Below are 17,430 nucleotides of genomic sequence, written 5' to 3' on the forward strand. Positions count from 1 at the left end.
CTTTGTGTGATGACAGGCACAGCCCTTTCAGGTGTGAGTGACCACTCCTCCTCTCCCTCCTAGCACAGATAGCTCATCAGGAAATGCAGACTACACCCCAGCTCCTTTTGTGTCACTGTCTGGTGTGAAGTGCAACCAGCTCAATTGTCAAAGTGACCCAGACAGGGAATCCACAAACAGGCAGAGTCACAGAAATGGTATAAGCAAGAAAATGCTCACTTTCTAAAAGTGGCATTTTCAAATGCACAATCTTAAAATCAACTTTACTAAAAGATGTATTTTTAAATTGTGAGCTCAGAGACCCCAAACTCCACATGTCCAGCCGCTCCCAAAAGGAATCTACACTTTAATCAGATTTAAAGGTAGCCCCCATGTTAACCTATGAGAGGGACAGGCCTTGCAACAGTGAAAAACGAATTTAGCAATATTTCACTGTCAGGACATATAAAACACATTACTATGTGTCCTACCTTAACCATACACTGCACCCTGCCCTTGGGGCTACCTAGGGCCTACCTTAGGAGTGCCTTACATGTAAGAAAAGGGAAGGTTTGGGCCTGGCAAGTGGGTACACTTGCCAAGTCGAATTTACAGTTAAAGCTGCACACACAGACACTGCAGTGGCAGGTCTGAGACATGATTACAGAGCTACTTATGTGGGTGGCACAACCAGTGTTGCAGGCCCACTAGTAGCATTTGATTTACAGGCCCTGGCACCTCTAGTGCACCTTACTAGGTACTTACTAGTAAATCAAATATGCCAATCATGAATAAACCAATCAACATTACAATTTACACAGAGAGCATATGCACTTTAGCACTGGTTAACAGTGGTAAAGTGCTCAGAGTTCAAAAGCCAACAGCAACAGGTCAGAAAAAAATAAGAGGCAGGAGGCAAATAGATTGGGGATGACCCTGCATAAGCAAAAAAGTCCAAAACTACCCCCTACCAGCCTAAAGCCAGGGGCGAACAATCAATACCTTGATGTACTTCCCTGATTGGGGCGATAGAACAAGGACCCAGGCCCACAACAGCAGGGGCACGTTCCAGTTCTACGCCTTCCTGACTCCAGTTGGATCCCTCTGTCCATATTCTCAGGGCCCACTAAGCTAACCCATGGGGAACCCTTCTCCACATCTGCAGATACCATCTGTGCAGCACCTAACTTTACTTTGCTCACAGATGTATCCCAATGGGCAGATAGCACCACCAGGGCCAACACAGTGGTGTTGCCCACTCCACCCCCGGGGTGTGACTCTTGTTCCACCCCCCTCCTCTCCCCCCCCCACCCCTCCCAGGAGCAACTCTGTCTACCAGGACATCAAGCCACAGTGGCTCCGGACAACTGTCAGGGATGAGAGCCCGACCTCAGGCCCCTCCAACCACTATGACTGCGGAGAGTGGGGGGCAGTAGCCCCAGGTGCCTGGCACCCTTTGACCACTCTCTCTTCCACCCGGTCAGGGATGACAACCTGACCCTGGTCTTTCCCTCTGGGTCTCTGTACCCTCCCTGCAGGAGCGGCACCCCCAGAGTCCAAAATTGTCAGGGTGCTTGTAGAAGCAGTCCTGCACAATTCTTCCACCAGTACAGGGATGTAAACCTGCAACTGGTCCTCCAACCTGGGGTCTGTACCTTCCATTTGGACCAGGGCCAGGGGTGAGGCTTCCCTCCCCCTGCCCTCCCTTCTGGGGTCCTGCACCCCTCAACAAGGAGTGCCCCCCCACACCCCTAGAACACAACATGGTAGGGGCACTGTTAGCAGTAGCCCCTTCCTCCAGGTCAGGGTGGGCACCCTGAACCTGGCCTTCCAATCCAGGGTCTGTACCCTTAGATTGCACTGGGGCCAAGGGTGAGGCTCTCTCTCCCCCGCCCCTACTCTCAGGGTTCTGCACCCCCCCCCCCCTCAGGGAGAGTACCCTTTGAAATAACTCCAGGGGGGGGTGATTGGGCAAACCACCCACCCCTTCAGGTCAGGGTTTACCCCCTGCACCGATCCTCCAGTCCAGGGTCTGTACCCACAGACTGGACCACTGTCTGGCAACCCAGGACTTCCTGGGTGGCATACCTACCCCCACCAAGTCAGAGTTTACCCTCTGAACCTGGTCATCCAACCCAGAGTCACCACCTTGCGGTTGAACCACTGCCTGGCGCACCAGGACTTCCTTGGGAGCACACTTACCCCCCCATCAGGTCAGAGTTTACCCCCTGAACCTGATCATTCAACCCAGAGTCACCACCCTGCAATTGAACCATTGCCTGGCACACCAGGACTTCCAGGGGGGCACACTTACCCCCCTTAAGGGACACACCGTCCCCAAGGGCCACACAAGAGTCTGGCTGGTGCAGGTCTCCTGACCTCTGCCCATCTGACAGAGTCTGGATTCCCCCCAACCCAGAAATGGTCTCACCAAGGTCATTCCTGGGGGGCTCTGCTCTCAGAGCCGACCCCTGACCCTCCAAGTTCCCCACTGGGGTCCGCAACCCCCTCTCAACCCTCTGCCTGGACTTCTGCACCCCCTCACTAGGAGTGGTACGGCCAGACACCAGAACTGGTGGGACGCTGGATACAGCCACCCCTCCAAGTTCTCCTGACACTGTGGGGTCTCCCTCAACAGATGGCCCTATGGTACAGGCTAGGCTCCCCTCCTGGTGTTCCCTCATGGAACCCTCCAGGACCTGGGACCGGATCTTGGGCACCTTGGGCCTCAGCCCATCCCCATTCCCTCTCCTCTGAGAGTGGACATGGGGTCCCTTACCTATCCCACTACACTGGGACACTACAATCCTTCCCTACCTCACCTGGTTGGGAACTACCTAGACCACTCCTCTCAGGAGCACCCCCCAATGCCTTTTCAGACTCTCTGGTGCTCACCCAAAGGAAGTTCCCTGGGGTCAGAGAACTCACACTCCACCGGGTGTTGGCGTAGCTCTGGAAAATAAGGACTAGACATATGCTCTCCAGCAATTACATCACTCAGCCCCTCACATGAATTAACCAAAGTACCCTTCACCCAACCATCCAGTGACTCAGCCTTGAAAAAACACCCCACATCACCCTCCTGAGACTGGTGAGACAGTACCTGACTGTCCCTGACACTCAACCCACACTCTTCTGGGATGTCTTCACACTCCATAACCAGGACTTCTACCTGGGGGAAACCCCTCTCCCTGTCACTCTCACCTAGAGCCAGTAGAGTGTCCCTCCCACCAGTAGGAATATGAGTCCCCATGCCAGTTCCTCAATTTACCTCAGGGACCCAGTGCATCATTGGAGCTACCTCATACCCCTGAACCTCCTGGCGTGCGTAAACTCCCTCCTTCAAGTAGGACACCACATCTCTGGGCATGTGCATTTCTTTAGCAGCACTGGATAGAAAATTGTTGCTGCCACCATTCCAGCTGGACTCAGCCCTCCTGACTGCCAGCTCTTCCAGTTTTAGCTCATAAGCCAAAATCATAGTTTTCTATCTCGAAGTCCCTTTTCCACTCGTCGTGCTCCATTTGCATCCTCAACTTTTCTGCCTCCAACCGGCGAGCCCTTTCTGCCTGTCTGTCCTGCACATCTTTAGGAGTCAGACCCTTAGAGGACCTACTGCTGGAGACCCTCCCCCCAGGTGTAACAGGTACCTCTACTACACCACGGTGTAGACTCTGCACTTTTCCATCCATATCTTCTGTGTGCCCCCCAGCTTCCTTGTCTGTCACCCAGGCCCTCAATGCCTCTTGTAGCTCCCCCTTCCTGACGTTGCTCTTAACGGGACAGGCAAGATCTTCACAGAACTGTTTCAATTGAGCAACTGAGTACCTCTTCAGTTTCCTTAATTCAAACACAGCTCCAGTTGTTGCATCTCCAGATTGAGACATGATGGCAACAAGTGCAAAGTTCCAATGGCAGAAAACAAGTTCCCAATGAAGTAAACAGAATCAGTCAACGGATCAGCAAAATCATGGAAGTAGAACAAAAAGGAGTCCCAAAGAGAAAAATGAAAGGTCACCAAACAAGTAGTATGTGGTCACCTAGTGGTTTGAGATCAAAACAGTAGTGTACACTTAATCACTGAATGTCAAGTACAAATACAAGTCCAAATCCCAACCGCTGATCACCAATGTTAGAAATGGGGTCTTTGGTTGACAGTCAGGTTACCCCCTGTTCAAGCAAGGACCCTCACTCTAGTCAGGGTAAAAGAGAATGACCTTCAGCTAACCCCTGCTTACCCCCTTGGTAGCTTGGCAGAGGAGTAGGCTTAACTTCAGAGTGCTAGGTGTAAAGTATTTGTACCAACACACACAGTAACTTAATGAAAACACTATAAAATGAACAACACCAGTTTAGAAAAATAGGAAATATTTATCTAAACAAAACAAGACCAAAGTAACAAAAATCCAACATACACAAGTCATGAATTTTTAAAGATTAAACTGAAAAATAGCGCTTAGAAACACAAAATACTTAGATGAGGTGTTAACACCGCGTCGCAACGGAGTCGTTCCCAACAAGTCGACACCAGCGGTGCTGGACACGGAGTCACATAGACCCCCAAGTACAGTACCTTTGGTGAAGAGTGAAAACAAGTCGATGTGTGAAGTCGGGGATCGCGGTGTCTGTGCGAAACGTTGAATCCGCGCACTTCAAGCGGCGTCAGTCACGACGTGGTGCGGCAACTTCCACAGAGTCGCGGACTTCAGCGGGGCTGCAGCGGCGTTGGGCCTGCGAAGGTCATCGCGTTCCAGTGAAGATCACGGAGTCGGTTGCAGGCTGCGTCACCGGATTTGGCAGCGGCGTCGGTCCCTAGTAGATTTCCTTGGATTTCCACCAGATTTCCTTTCAAGGGCCCAGGGACTGGATAGGGCACCACTTGTCAGAGCAGGAGTCTCTCCAGAGACTCCAGGTGCTGGCAGAGAGAAGTCTTTGCTGTCCCTGAGACTTCAAACAACAGGAGGCAAGCTCTAAATCAAGCCCTTGGAGATTTCTTCACAAGATGGAAGGCACACAAAGTCCAGTCTTTGCCCTCTTACTCTGGCAGAAGCAGCAACTGCAGGATAGCTCCACAAAGCACAGTCACAGGCAGGGCAGCACTTCTCCTCAGCTCTTCAGCTGTTCTCCCGATAGAGGTTCCTCTTGTTCCCAGAAGGGTTATAAAGTCTGTGGTTTTGGGTGCCCTTCTTATACCCAATTTCCCCTTTGAAGTAGGCCTACTTCAAAGTAAAGTCTCTTTTGAATGTGAAATCCTGCCTTGCCCAGGCCAGGCCCCAGACACTCACCAGGGGGTCGAAGACTGCATTGTGTGAGGAGAGGCACAGCCCTTTCAGGTGTTAGTGACCACTCCTCCCCTCCCTCCTAGCACAGATGGCTCATCAGGAAATGCAGACTACACCCCAGCTCCTTTTATGTCACTGTCTAGTGTGAGGTGCAACCAGCCCAACTGTCAAAGTGACCCAGACAGGGAATCCACAAACAGGCATAGTCACAGAAATTGTGTAAGCAAGAAAATGCTCACTTTCTAAATGTGGCATTTTCAAACGCACAATCTTAAAATCAACTTTACTAAAAGATTTATTTTAAAATTGTGAGCTCAGAGACCCCAAACTCCACATGTCGATTCGCTCCCAAAGGGAATTTACACTTTAATCAGATTTAAAGGTAGCCCCATGTTAACCTATGAAAGGGACAGGCCTTGCAACAATGAAAAACGCATTTAGCAATATTTCCCTGTCAGGACATATAAAACACATTACTATATGTCCTACCTTAACCATACACTGCACCCTGCCCTTGGGGCTACCTAGGGTCTACCTTAGGGGTGCCTTACATGTAAGAAAACTGAAGGTTTGGGCCTGGCAAGTGGGTACACTTGCCAAGTTGAATTTACAGTTAAAACTGCACACACAGACACTGCAGTGGCAGGTCTGAGACATGATTACAGAGCTACTTATGTGGGTGGCACAACCAGTGCTGCAGGCCCACTAGAAGCATTTGATTTACAGGCCCTGGCACCTCTAGTGCACCTTACTAGGGACTTACTAGTAATTCAAATATGCCAATCATGAATAAACCAATCAACATTACAATTTACACAGAGAGAATATGCACTTTAGCACTGGTTAGCAGTGGTAAAGTGCTCAGAGTTCAAAAGCCAACAGCAACAGGTCAGAAAAAGTAGGAGGCAGGAGGCAAATAGATTGGGGATGACCCTGCATAAGCAAAAAAAGTCCAACAACCACAAACCTTGCTTGTAGCAAATGCACATGCATGCATTCTGCCATTCCCACGGTCGCTGGACTCATGCAATTGTGCAACCGCTTCATTTTTCATATAATGATGGAATTGCCATATAAAGCATCATCTGCTGCATAATCTGTGTAATATAATAGGTTCTCATATAAAGCTCTCAAGTAACTTTGGTCAATTTCCTGCTACACAAAACTGCAAAGAACCAAGCATTGGACAAAAGATCTTGCCTGCACAAGAGCTATTGGCTATGGCAATGCGTTTTGCCATATTGCACACCAGTGTGGGTGCTGTTCAGCGTGGTTAAAAGTTAGTGGCATGGAGAGGGTGATAGAGTGTTGTAGTGGGAGTAGAGTGTCATAGAGGAGATGAGTGTTCAGTGGCTGAGAGTATCGTAAAATGGAGTGGAATAGGGTGGAGTGGGTTGGATTGGATTGAGGTAGTGAATACAATTGGAGTAGAGTGGGGTGGATTGAATGGAGTTTGATGGATTGGACTGGGCTGGATTGGAATGGCGGGAAGTGGATTAGAATGTGGTGACTAGATTGGATTGGGGTGGGTGTATTGAACTAAAGTGATAGGACTAGGGTGGGTGGATTGGGGTGGTTTTGAGTGGGGTGAAATGGAGGGGGTGGATTAAACTGGACTGGGACGGGTTGAATTTGATTGGACTGATTGGATTGTAGTAGGTGGGATTAGACTGGAGTGTGGTGGATTGGATTAGAGTGGGGTGAATTTGAGTGGGGTGTACTGGATGGATTGGAGTGGGGTGAATTGGACTGGGTATAGTGGGGTGGGTTGGACTAGAGTGGAGTGGGTGGATTAGAGTGGGGTTGACTGGATTGGAGTGGGGTGGACTGTAATGTGGTGGATTGAAGTGGGTGGGCTGGATTGGAGTGGGGTGAACTGAACTGGGGTGGTGTTTATTGACTTGGGGTAGAGTGGGGTGGGGTGGTGTAGAGTGGGGTGGACTGGAGTAGAGTGGAGTGCTGGTAAACTGGAGTAGGGTGAAATGGATGGGAGCGGGGTGGATTGGAGTAGAGTGAGGTGGGTTGGAGTGAACTGGACTGGATGGGGTGAATTGGAGTGGGGAGATTGAAATGGGGTGCAGTGACTTGGAGAGGTTGGATTAGGGTGGGGAGGATTGGAGTGGGTGGATTGGATTGGGGTGGATTAGAGTGGAGTGTGGTGGATTGGAGTGGGATGGAGTGGATTAAGACGGTGTGGGGTGAATTGGATTGAAGTGTGGTGTATTAAATTAAACTGTGTTGGACTGGGGTGAATTAGGGTGGATTGGACTGGAGTGAGGTGGGTCAATTGGGTTGCCATGGATTGGATTGGAGTGGCGTGGAAGGGAGTGGGTTGGAGTAGGGTGGAATGGAATGGGTGGGACTGAAGTGGGGTTTATTGTGGTGGATTGGATTGGAGTGTGGTAGATTGGATTGGATTGGATTGGAGTGGGGTGGATTGGATTAGGCTGGATTGCAGTAGAATGGATTGGGGTGGATTGGCTTGGTGTGGGGTGGACTGTGGTGAATTGGGGTGGAATGGCGTGGACTGGATTGGGGTGAGATGGACTGGAGTGGGATATGTTGTTTTGGATTGGAGTGGAGCAGATTGGAGTGGGACAGATTGAAGTGAGGCAGATTGTTTTGTATTAGAGTGTGGCAGACTATTTTGGATTTGAGTGGGGCAGGTTGGTTTGGATTTGAGTGGGGCAGGTTGGTTTGGATTGGAGTGGACAAGATTGGTTTGTATTGGAGTGGAGCAGATGTTTTGGATTGGAGTGAAGCAGATTGTTTTGGATTGGAGTGGGGCAGATTGTTTTGGATTGCTGCATTGGAGTGGGGCAGATTGAAGTGGGGTGGGTTGGGAGGACTGGAGTGCGGTGGATTGGGATGGAGTGAAGTGGACTGGAGTGGGGAGGATTAGACTGGGGCAGATTGTTTTGAACTGGGGTGGGGCAGATTGTTTTGGACTGGAGTGGGGCAGATTGTTTTGGACTGGAGTGGGGTAGATATATTTTGGATTGTGGTAGCGCAGGTAGATTAGGATTGCTGTTTTGAGGGGGTCGGATTTTGGGGATTGGAGTGGGGGAGATTGGAGTGTGCTGGGAGGGTTGGAGTGTGGTGGATTGGAGTGGATTGGGGTGAGTGGTTTCGACTGGAGTGGGGCGGGTTGGACTGGAGTGGGGCGGGTTGGACTGGAGTGGGGTGGGTTGGGTGTAGTGCATGATTATGTGTTAAAGCATAATTTAAAAAATTACAAATAAGAAAGAAACAATGTTGGTTTGCAATATTTAGAACAAGATAAGTCATTTTGAGAACAGCACCCACGAGCAAAAACAAATCAAAACATGAGTGCAAAGTGAGAAAAGAAGACTTGGCAAAATAAATAAAAGTTAGCTATAGAAAATAAAACTTTGCAATAATGTTTGCCCAGCTGGGCACGATTTTGCAAGCACATGCCTTATGGTTGATGGGCACAAGAAGTTAAAAGGTACAATATAGTACCTGATTCACCTTGGGAGAAGCGGACTGGCACTGATTAAGTTGAATCGGTAAGTGCTTGGTCCCTGCTCCACGGGCAGGAACAGAAATGATGCTATGCCTGCATTGACCAACTACACGGTTGTAAAGAAGAGTGCTGTGCAAGCCAACAAATGTGAAGCATTGGGCGGGCTCCAAGCCCTTTTTACTTAACAACAGAGTCTCATAAGTGAGATGCGTGTGCTAGCGCTGTGGTTCCCAACCTGTGGTCCGAGGGCCCCAGGAGGTCTGCAAAGCCTCCTCAGCAGGTCCGCAAGTGCTCGAAAAATTAAATAATGTTAACAGATTAGGTCCCCACCTTTCAGTAATGACTCAGTGAGGGGTCTCCGGATTCCAATAATGATTCAGTGGGGGTCCCCGGGTTCCAGTAGTGATAAAGTGGAGGTCCACAGAAGTCAAAAGGTTGGAAACCACTGTGCTAGCACATGTTATCGCAGGCTCAACCCTAAAAACATAAGAGACCTGCCTCTACTTATGACGCAGTTCCAGCCATGTTCATGCGTCCTCATAAAACTGAAATTTGCAGGGGTTAATATCATACCAACTAAGAAGCACTCATGTTAAGAACCTCTGAAGGATGAGAAGCAGATCCTGCAGTCTCAAACCTGCGACCTCCAGGTTACTTTTGACTTTGGTAGCAGAAGCTTTGACTCCCTGACCTACCGTACTTTAGACTGTGTCTGATAAAACTGTATCTGAACTTTGTATAAAAATAGTGTATTTTAATAACACCATTTCACTTCAAACCTCTGTGATTGTATAGGTTTATTGGAGTCAGGGAATTTGTATTGGGTCCCCGTGGCTGATCCTGTCTCCCCCCCCCCCCCCAAACCCCCTCCCCCCAAACCCCCTCCCCCCCACCCGAAATTCCGTGTCTCCTACGCCTCTGCAGGACAGGACATAAGTAGAGTAACATGGCAACCCTTACTACTCCATATGCTTATTATTGTGAGGTGCAGGTTTTAAATGGATAATTGTACCAAAAAAGCCAATTAGGGTTGTTCGCACAATTGCACAGTTTAGTGGGCACAGTAACCAAGAATTGCTTGGGCATGGAGATTGAAGTCTTCCATTATCCATTAGAAACGATTTCCCCATGGAGAATCCATGCAATGGATGCGACTTGATAACCTTTCTTTCCTCTCTCTCGACTGGGGTTTCTGTGGAGAGGGGCTTCATTTGTGTACAGTGAATGCCAAGCCTGCGTGCAGCAACTGGATGAACGCCGCCCTGCCTGTCTCTGGGCCCTGCTTGTGTTTTAGTCCGACTGTGATTGTGTTGTATGGGGCTGTAAATATGCGTTATTATGCCTGGTGCTTGTTTAGAGCCTCCTTTGTGTTAGTCTGTGTGCTTTAATACTTGTTTGGTTAGTAGTCTGTTTGTATAAGTGCGTGTATGTTTTGTGGACTGGATGTACGGGATCTTGGACGTTTATTCGACTGTGAGTGTGTGTGGGTATCTGCAGATGTGGTGGTCTACCTGCTGTGTGCATATACGTGTGATGTCTCTCATTGTGTACCTGCATGTTCTGCGACTTAGTTAGCTTGCACCATACACACGCCAAACTGATGGGCTTTGTCAACCCTTGTTTCACTTTCTGCGGCTTAATTTAGCCTTCTTTTTTTTTTTTTAGAAACCCAAGTAAAGACTTTTTCTGCTAGTGCAGTCCAGTGTGATCATGATGAAAGTGACCTCGTTAGTGGTCTATCTGACTGTTGTGTAGTTCAGATAAAGAAATCAGACAGGGAATTATCTATTACATGGTTACCTTGCACATAATCGTGTTGCTTGTGTGGTACTTTTGGTGTTTGATTTTTCTATATTTCTTTACGAGCCTAGAGGAAACTCATATGACCTGCCCCATGGAGTTTCTCATTGTTCTAGTATTAATTGCACACTACTGTAGCTGTGCCCTCGTTGGGATGGGTAGTTTAACCTTTTTTTTTTTTAATAAATAAGGTCGCTAATGACTATAAATCGCCTCTGAAAAAAATATGAATCCTGTTTTGGGCGTAAGTGAATGCGAGGCTGACACACCTATGTCAAACAAGTACAGGTGGAAGGGTACGTTCGCGACGTTTTTTTAATTTCCGGCGATTACACCAGCGTTTCTGTCGCTAAACATAAAAAATAGGAGTCTTCGGGTGAAGTGATTAGAAGTTGAGCTGATCAACTACAGCGTTTGTTGGACGCACCATCTTGTTGCAATACAAACTACCCATGATTCAAGTATATGCGGCTTAATGTATAAATGGATAAACAACATAGGACACTTCATCCAGTACACAGATGTGCCTTGTGGGTCTGTCCATTGCTCGCAAGGTTTTAGTTGTTATTATTCATTCCAAACAATGGTTTATCATGTACAGAATTATTGTCTTAAACCTGTTGTTTTCTACATTTTCAAGGGCAAAGCAATCTGCAGGTACTGCGGAACTGGTAATCCGGTGAACCTCAAACATTGTGTGACCTGTGAAGGCCGGATCTCAGAAACACAAACAGTAAGTTTCTTGCCCCCTGCTTCCATGAATAAGTAAATCAAATCAGTTTACATATGCTATTCCGTTATCATGTCAGAACTTAGTCAAGTACATGGACTGACAGCAATGGAGGGGTCATTTTTAGGTCGAACTTACCAGGAAGAGCAGCTGTCTGAGTGCGAAGGACTTATTTTAGGCTTAGTAAGAACATGTAGTCTGCCCATTGCTTACCGTTGGGTGGGTTTACAGTAACTTTACAATAACTGTCATTTGCATGCTTCCTACTTGATGGCTTGCCTTGAACATCTTGGGTCTGTCCCTCCCCTGGAGCAACTGCAATTTACTTGTGTCCTTCCACTGTTCATATTTAAATAACTATTTTTTTTTCCTTTGTCTTAAGCACCCCACAAGAGTGCATGTGTTTTCCTGTCTTCTCCCTAGGTGCTTTTCTCCACCCCTCAGAGCTCCTTGTTGGTGCTTCTTTTCCATGTGTTGCTTTCATGCCCGTTTGCTTTTCTCCCTCACTGTGCTCCACTTTGTTCCTTCTGATCTGTTTACTTTATTCCACCCACGCTTCCCTTGCTGCTTCTCTCACCCACATTGGCCCTGTTCCTTCCCTCCACTCGTGCTGGCCTGTGTTGCGTGCTTTTCCCTACTTGCTTTAAAAAAGAATCACTTTTTTTTTTTTTTTTTTTACCGATCCAACTTGTATCAGAAGGAAAAAGGAAAAAAGCACCCACCTCATTTTGTATCAACGTGCATTGATGATGCGAGTTTCTGCATCATAAGCTTTTTTAAATTTGTCTTTAGCCACGCTGCGCATTATTGGGTATGGTGTACAGCATTGCTAAAAACCATTGACAAAGCCAATAGGTCCCAAAGTTGTCGTTGCTTTCAACAGTCAGCTTTATTTGCCTGTAGGTAGACCTTTTGTTTCCAATACATAATATATATTTTTTAAATTGTCTTTTAGTTAGCCCCTTGCCAGTGTTTTGATGGCTTTGTTGTCTTTCTCTGTTGTCTTTTCTTGATTCAATGGCTTCCCTCCCTACTTTTATGTTTGAATTACAAAGCAACATTTCAGCCTTAGAGGAGTTGTATCTTTCCACTTTCGTTTTGCTTTCTTGAGGGGTCCCTTTTAAAAAAAAATGACATTCAGCACTTCAATGGAGTGGTTGTGTTTTTTTATTCTCACCCTTCTTTTACATTTCACCCCAATGCACATGCTCATGCCATTGTCCCCTCCCCAGTGCTCTACTTTCCCTGTATTTTCTCTCTTTTTTTTTTTAATAAGGTCTTGCAGCTGCAGAGTTCTGCCGGGCATATAAATTCTGTGTTTGCAGTTTTCTCCTTCGGGCTGTTCTCCTTTTTCCCATAATTTGTTTATGTATTTACATGGCCACTGTGGCTCCAAAGTGCTGCTTGATTGCTTTGTTGTGCTTTCCACAGTCACTTTTGTGTGCTTTCATAATATTGTAATGTTCTGTTTTAACATGGCCGCCCCCCATCACAACAGATGGACATGCACAATGCAAAGTGTGTGCCACAAAGCTGACATACACCTCAGCAACCATCTTGGCCTGGGTTTTCTTTATTAGAAAACCCATTGCAGGATTGCCAGCCATCCGTGTGTATATGTTTTTGACAAATACCAAAAAACATTGGCAAAGGAAGTAGCTTTGCCTTTTAGAGTTGACACATATTGGCTTTGTCACTGCATGTTCAGTTAATCCCTGAAACCATACACAGTGGGTGCTCTAGACAAGGACTGCTTTACTTGCTTTGTCTTTTACTAAAGATCTTCGAGAAGGATAATTTTTGTTCTACTGCCAGGTGAGGCCATGTTAGCGATATGGCGGAAAGGCTGGGGAATATAGTCTTCTTACCGTACTAGTGCACAATAGCATGGAAGAAAACTGTTATCTCCTGTAGACATGTGAACAATAACTGTACACTATTGACTCCTGGAATCCATAGGCCGGATGGAATAAGTCAATAAATAGATTTTTATTTTCCATATGGTCACTGGGTTGCTCTCCAATGAAGCAGAGTTCTGAAGCTTACTTAGAATCCCCAAAATATTTTGGGGCAGAAGTTAATGATTATGTCCCAGAAAGGTACAAACCCCTATATTTTCATGTATATCAGTCATCCCTAACATATGAGACATAGTTGAAGTAGCTTTTGCACCACCACTCTACACGACTAACTAACATTAAGGGATACCTGACAGAAAACATTTGTTCATTGGAAGTCTCTAAAAAGACACAGGAAAAGTATTTTAATTAACATTAACCCCGCAGAAAACCTACTTGATCCCCCTATTATGCACCAGACTAGAGCCAGGATTTTTCCAGAGAACTCAACATCACCTGCAAGACTTCATCAAGCATAGCGTCATTATGGATGTCTTGTGCACCAATGGAATTGATGTGCCAAATGCAATATAGGGTGCATGGTACCAGTGACATCATCCATTTTCTTCTCTGCCAATGGACAGAGATGGAGCTCAGTTGATTTTTGTCAATATTTTTTTATCTATTTGTCAGTTTTGCGCTGTATTTTAGACATTATGTCTCCCCTGAAGTCTTCAGAATTTAAACCTTTTAGGACACATTGGAGGCAAATGTCAGTGATTGGTCCACATCCATCATGTCTTTGGTATCTTGGACAGGATAAGGTATATTAAAATACTTGCCTTTCCTCCCTTTGAGATGCCTTTCTTGCTTTCAGGGAGATGGTTAAAATGCCTGTGATGTCGGCAGATGATGCTTTCTCACCGGTAATTCCTGTTACTGCACTTTCTTGGTCTTCAAAGTCTTTTCGAGGCTGTAGTCCATGATGAATCAGCCTTCGAAGTTAATGAAGTCACTGACTGCAGAGCTAACGGAGTCCACCTCAGCAGTTGTCAGCACCCTTGAGGAATCTTTCTCCAGAATCTGAATCGCCTGAAGATTTGGGGTTGTGATAGAAAGAGAATTGAGAAGTTATGTAACAAAATAGAATTCCCTAAGAATCATAAGTTGCCATCTGAGACAGTATTGCACAGAAAGCAGGACTTTTTGGCTCAGTTTCAGTCACTCTAGAAAAGGTTTTAGAATCTTCAGTTGAGGGGGTTTTGAGCCCCTATTCATTCATATTGTAAATTGCTGGCTGATCTCAGGAATGCCAGTAGACTACATACAGCTCCTGAAATGTACTTTCTCGATCCTGAGTGCCCTCCATCAATGGGACAAGCACATGATTTAATGGTTGCTTCATGGCAAACTAAGCAGACTTGTTTGTACTTAGTAGATGCAGTATCTCACTCAGTGAGTTACTCTTTAGTTGAACAGAGACTTGCATGGATTCTTACTAGTGACTTTCTGTCAGATGCATGAAAACACTTGTCTGATTTTCTTTTTTGATGGATAACATTTCTTTGATGAAAAAGTGTATGCTTTTCTTGAATGTTTTAAGCAGAGTTGAGCAACAGCAAAGGCTCTAAATCTTGCCTCACCACCCTGAAAATTTCGTAAGCAGCATCAACCCTTTAGTGAATGCGTGCATCAGTTTGGTAGGCCCAACAGGAGTCTTGCAGTTCTTTAGGGGGCCAAAGAGGAAGCAGTCGTGCATGTCCTCTTTGCACCCTCAGCCCCATATGCCGAAAACCCCATCTGAGTCCTCATTTGATTCTGCAATTTCTTTGCTTCTAAATGCTTAATTGAATTCTTTTCTTCAGAGATGGAACGATTTTCATCACATATTTTCCCTCAGAAGAAGAAAAAAGAAGGTATAGACTCTCACCACAGGAGATCTGTCTCCAAGAGCTCCCCAAACTCCGGCACTGGCACAGCTGCCATCCTCATAGATGGCATGCCTCGACGTCAAAACCTTCACCTTCGCCGTCAGAAAGTCACCAGTCTCATTGACTGCATGCCTCAACGTCTAAAGGTATGGCTCCATCCTGCCCACCTTGCAGACAAGGTTCAATGCTGATGGAACACCATCGACATCACCGTTCAACATCAAAATCCACGGATAGACTCCCCATGACGGCGGTACCTCCACACCGGCACAAACACACTTGTAATTGACGTTAAGATATCATAGGTTGTCGTTGATAACACTGATATCAACATTGATTTCTCAAGATTTGATGTCACAATCACAACACTCAACATCTATGCTACATACCTTCTCAAGGTAGAAGAGACACACGTTGCTGCCTAGAGGTAGATCTTCGCCTAAACGACCTCGTATGATGTCGATGACTCCTCAATCAACGCGAGAACCTTTCATAAAGATATAACTTCATCCTTATCTCACTGGTCATGCTCTTTACAACGTTCAGATCCTCCTTCACCTAAACAAGACTTATATTTGCCTCCATTATGTCCTGTCATACCACCTGAAGATCCTCTACAAGTTCATCTACTGCCATTAAATCTTTTGTTTGTAAAACAATGCGACTTCTGTGTCTCCAATAAGAAAATAGAAGGCTCCATCACCAGTCAAAATAACACCTACAAGACCAGTTTCTCGCAGAACGACGTCTCCATCTTTAAGGTCCAGGTCACCAAACTCTACTACTTCTTCTTACACTCCGACGTCTTCAGCACAGTCTCCAAGTAGAGTTTGACCGGTTGACAACATCTTAACCTTTCAGGATGCTCTAATAAGGGGAGCCTCTAAATTGAATATTCAGTTGGACACCCCTCAACCCTCAGTGTCCATCATATTGGAGACCCTGCAACCCAGGTCTTCCACTAGGCCTCTTCTCCCAATGCTTCCAGGTCTAATGGAAATAGCCCAAGAGAAATTCTTAACTCCAGCCACAGTTAAATTAGCAACTCCTAGGCTACTTAAAAAATAAAGACCTCCACAACAGGATATAGATTTCTTTAAGTCAGATCAGAAACTAGATTCAGTAATTCTGATGGCTGTAAGAAGAAGACATGCGTCTGCTCCAGAAACAACAGCTCCACCAGACCGCAAAAGCAAGAAAATGGATGCCATTGGAATGAAAATGTGTGGCACAGCTACCACCCACCTACGCAATGATAAATCTGCAGCTCTGCTAGCGAGGTATCATAGGGAAATGTGGGAGGGAATACATTCTTTCATGGATGATCTACCCTCCCACCATCATCAAGACTTCCTCAAGATGGTGAAAGAAGGCGCTTTAATATCTAACCAGAGCAGCAGAAGATTTGGTAGAGCTATCAGCCACAACTTCCACACAAGGGATTTCTCTTTGACACACGTCTTGGTTAAGATGCTCATCTTTAAAACCTGATGGACAATTAAAAATTGCCAACCTACCATTTTCTGAATCCTCCTTATTAGTTCAGCATACAGAGGAGGAAATGCTGCACATGAAAAATTAAGTGAAAATGGTCAAGGCTGTTTGGTTGGAAGAACAAAAGAAAGTTTTCAAGCAATATAAGTCCAAGGACAAATATATTTACTATCATAGGATTCAAACCCCTAGATGGCTGTACCACTACCAACCACAAAGACAATCGCAAAGATCATACCAAATCAGGTATTAGAAGAAACAATCTCCTCCACACAAACCTTCTCATGCCAAAGTCAAGAATTCTCAGTCTAAATAATGGGAAGTGCCCACCGTTCCACTATTACCCACTCCCCCTGTGAGAGGAGCCGTGCAGGCTATTCTGGAAGAGTGGAGAAAAATAACAGCAGACAGATGGGTCCTAACCATCATTCGACAAGGCTACGCTCTTCATTTTTCAAGCACTCCACCACCAATACCATCACAAAAAGTTACTCCAACCCGTTTGGACATACTCAAAAAAGAGGCATCTCTATTATTGCAGAATAAAGCAATAGAGAAATTTCCTCATCAGCAAAAGAAAGTAGGAGAATGCTCAAGGTATTTCCTAGTTCAAAAGAAACATCAACCCAAACAATTTAGGCCTATGCTCGATCTCAGATTGGTCAAAAAATGTAGAAAGGAAGAAAAATTCAGGATGTTGTCTCTCCACAAATATTCCCTCATATACAGAAAAACGATTGGCTCTGTGCAGTGGAACTACAAGACGCGTACTTTCACATCCCAATAATCTTGCGTCACAGACAATTCCTGTGATTTGTAGTAAGCAGTTAACACTATCAGTAATCCCTTTAGGTCTAAAGTCAGCTCCTCAAATCTTTTCAAAGTCCAA

The 17,430-nt window shown here is 46.0% G+C and overlaps 1 protein-coding gene across 3 annotated transcripts in view; it reads left to right on the forward strand.

Annotated features, from left to right (window-relative positions):
* Positions 1–17,430, forward strand: part of DZANK1 (double zinc ribbon and ankyrin repeat domains 1) — a 741,684-nt gene that overhangs the window by 308,310 nt on the left and 415,944 nt on the right. For all 3 annotated transcript variants that reach the window (XM_069234738.1, XM_069234737.1, XM_069234736.1), the window contains one exon: positions 11,189–11,281. In XM_069234738.1, the coding sequence (XP_069090839.1) occupies positions 11,189–11,281 (93 nt within the window). The remainder of the gene's footprint in view (positions 1–11,188; positions 11,282–17,430) is intronic.

This window comes from Pleurodeles waltl, chromosome 5 (genome assembly GCF_031143425.1).
Source record: "Pleurodeles waltl isolate 20211129_DDA chromosome 5, aPleWal1.hap1.20221129, whole genome shotgun sequence".
NCBI classification, from domain to species: domain Eukaryota; kingdom Metazoa; phylum Chordata; class Amphibia; order Caudata; family Salamandridae; genus Pleurodeles; species Pleurodeles waltl.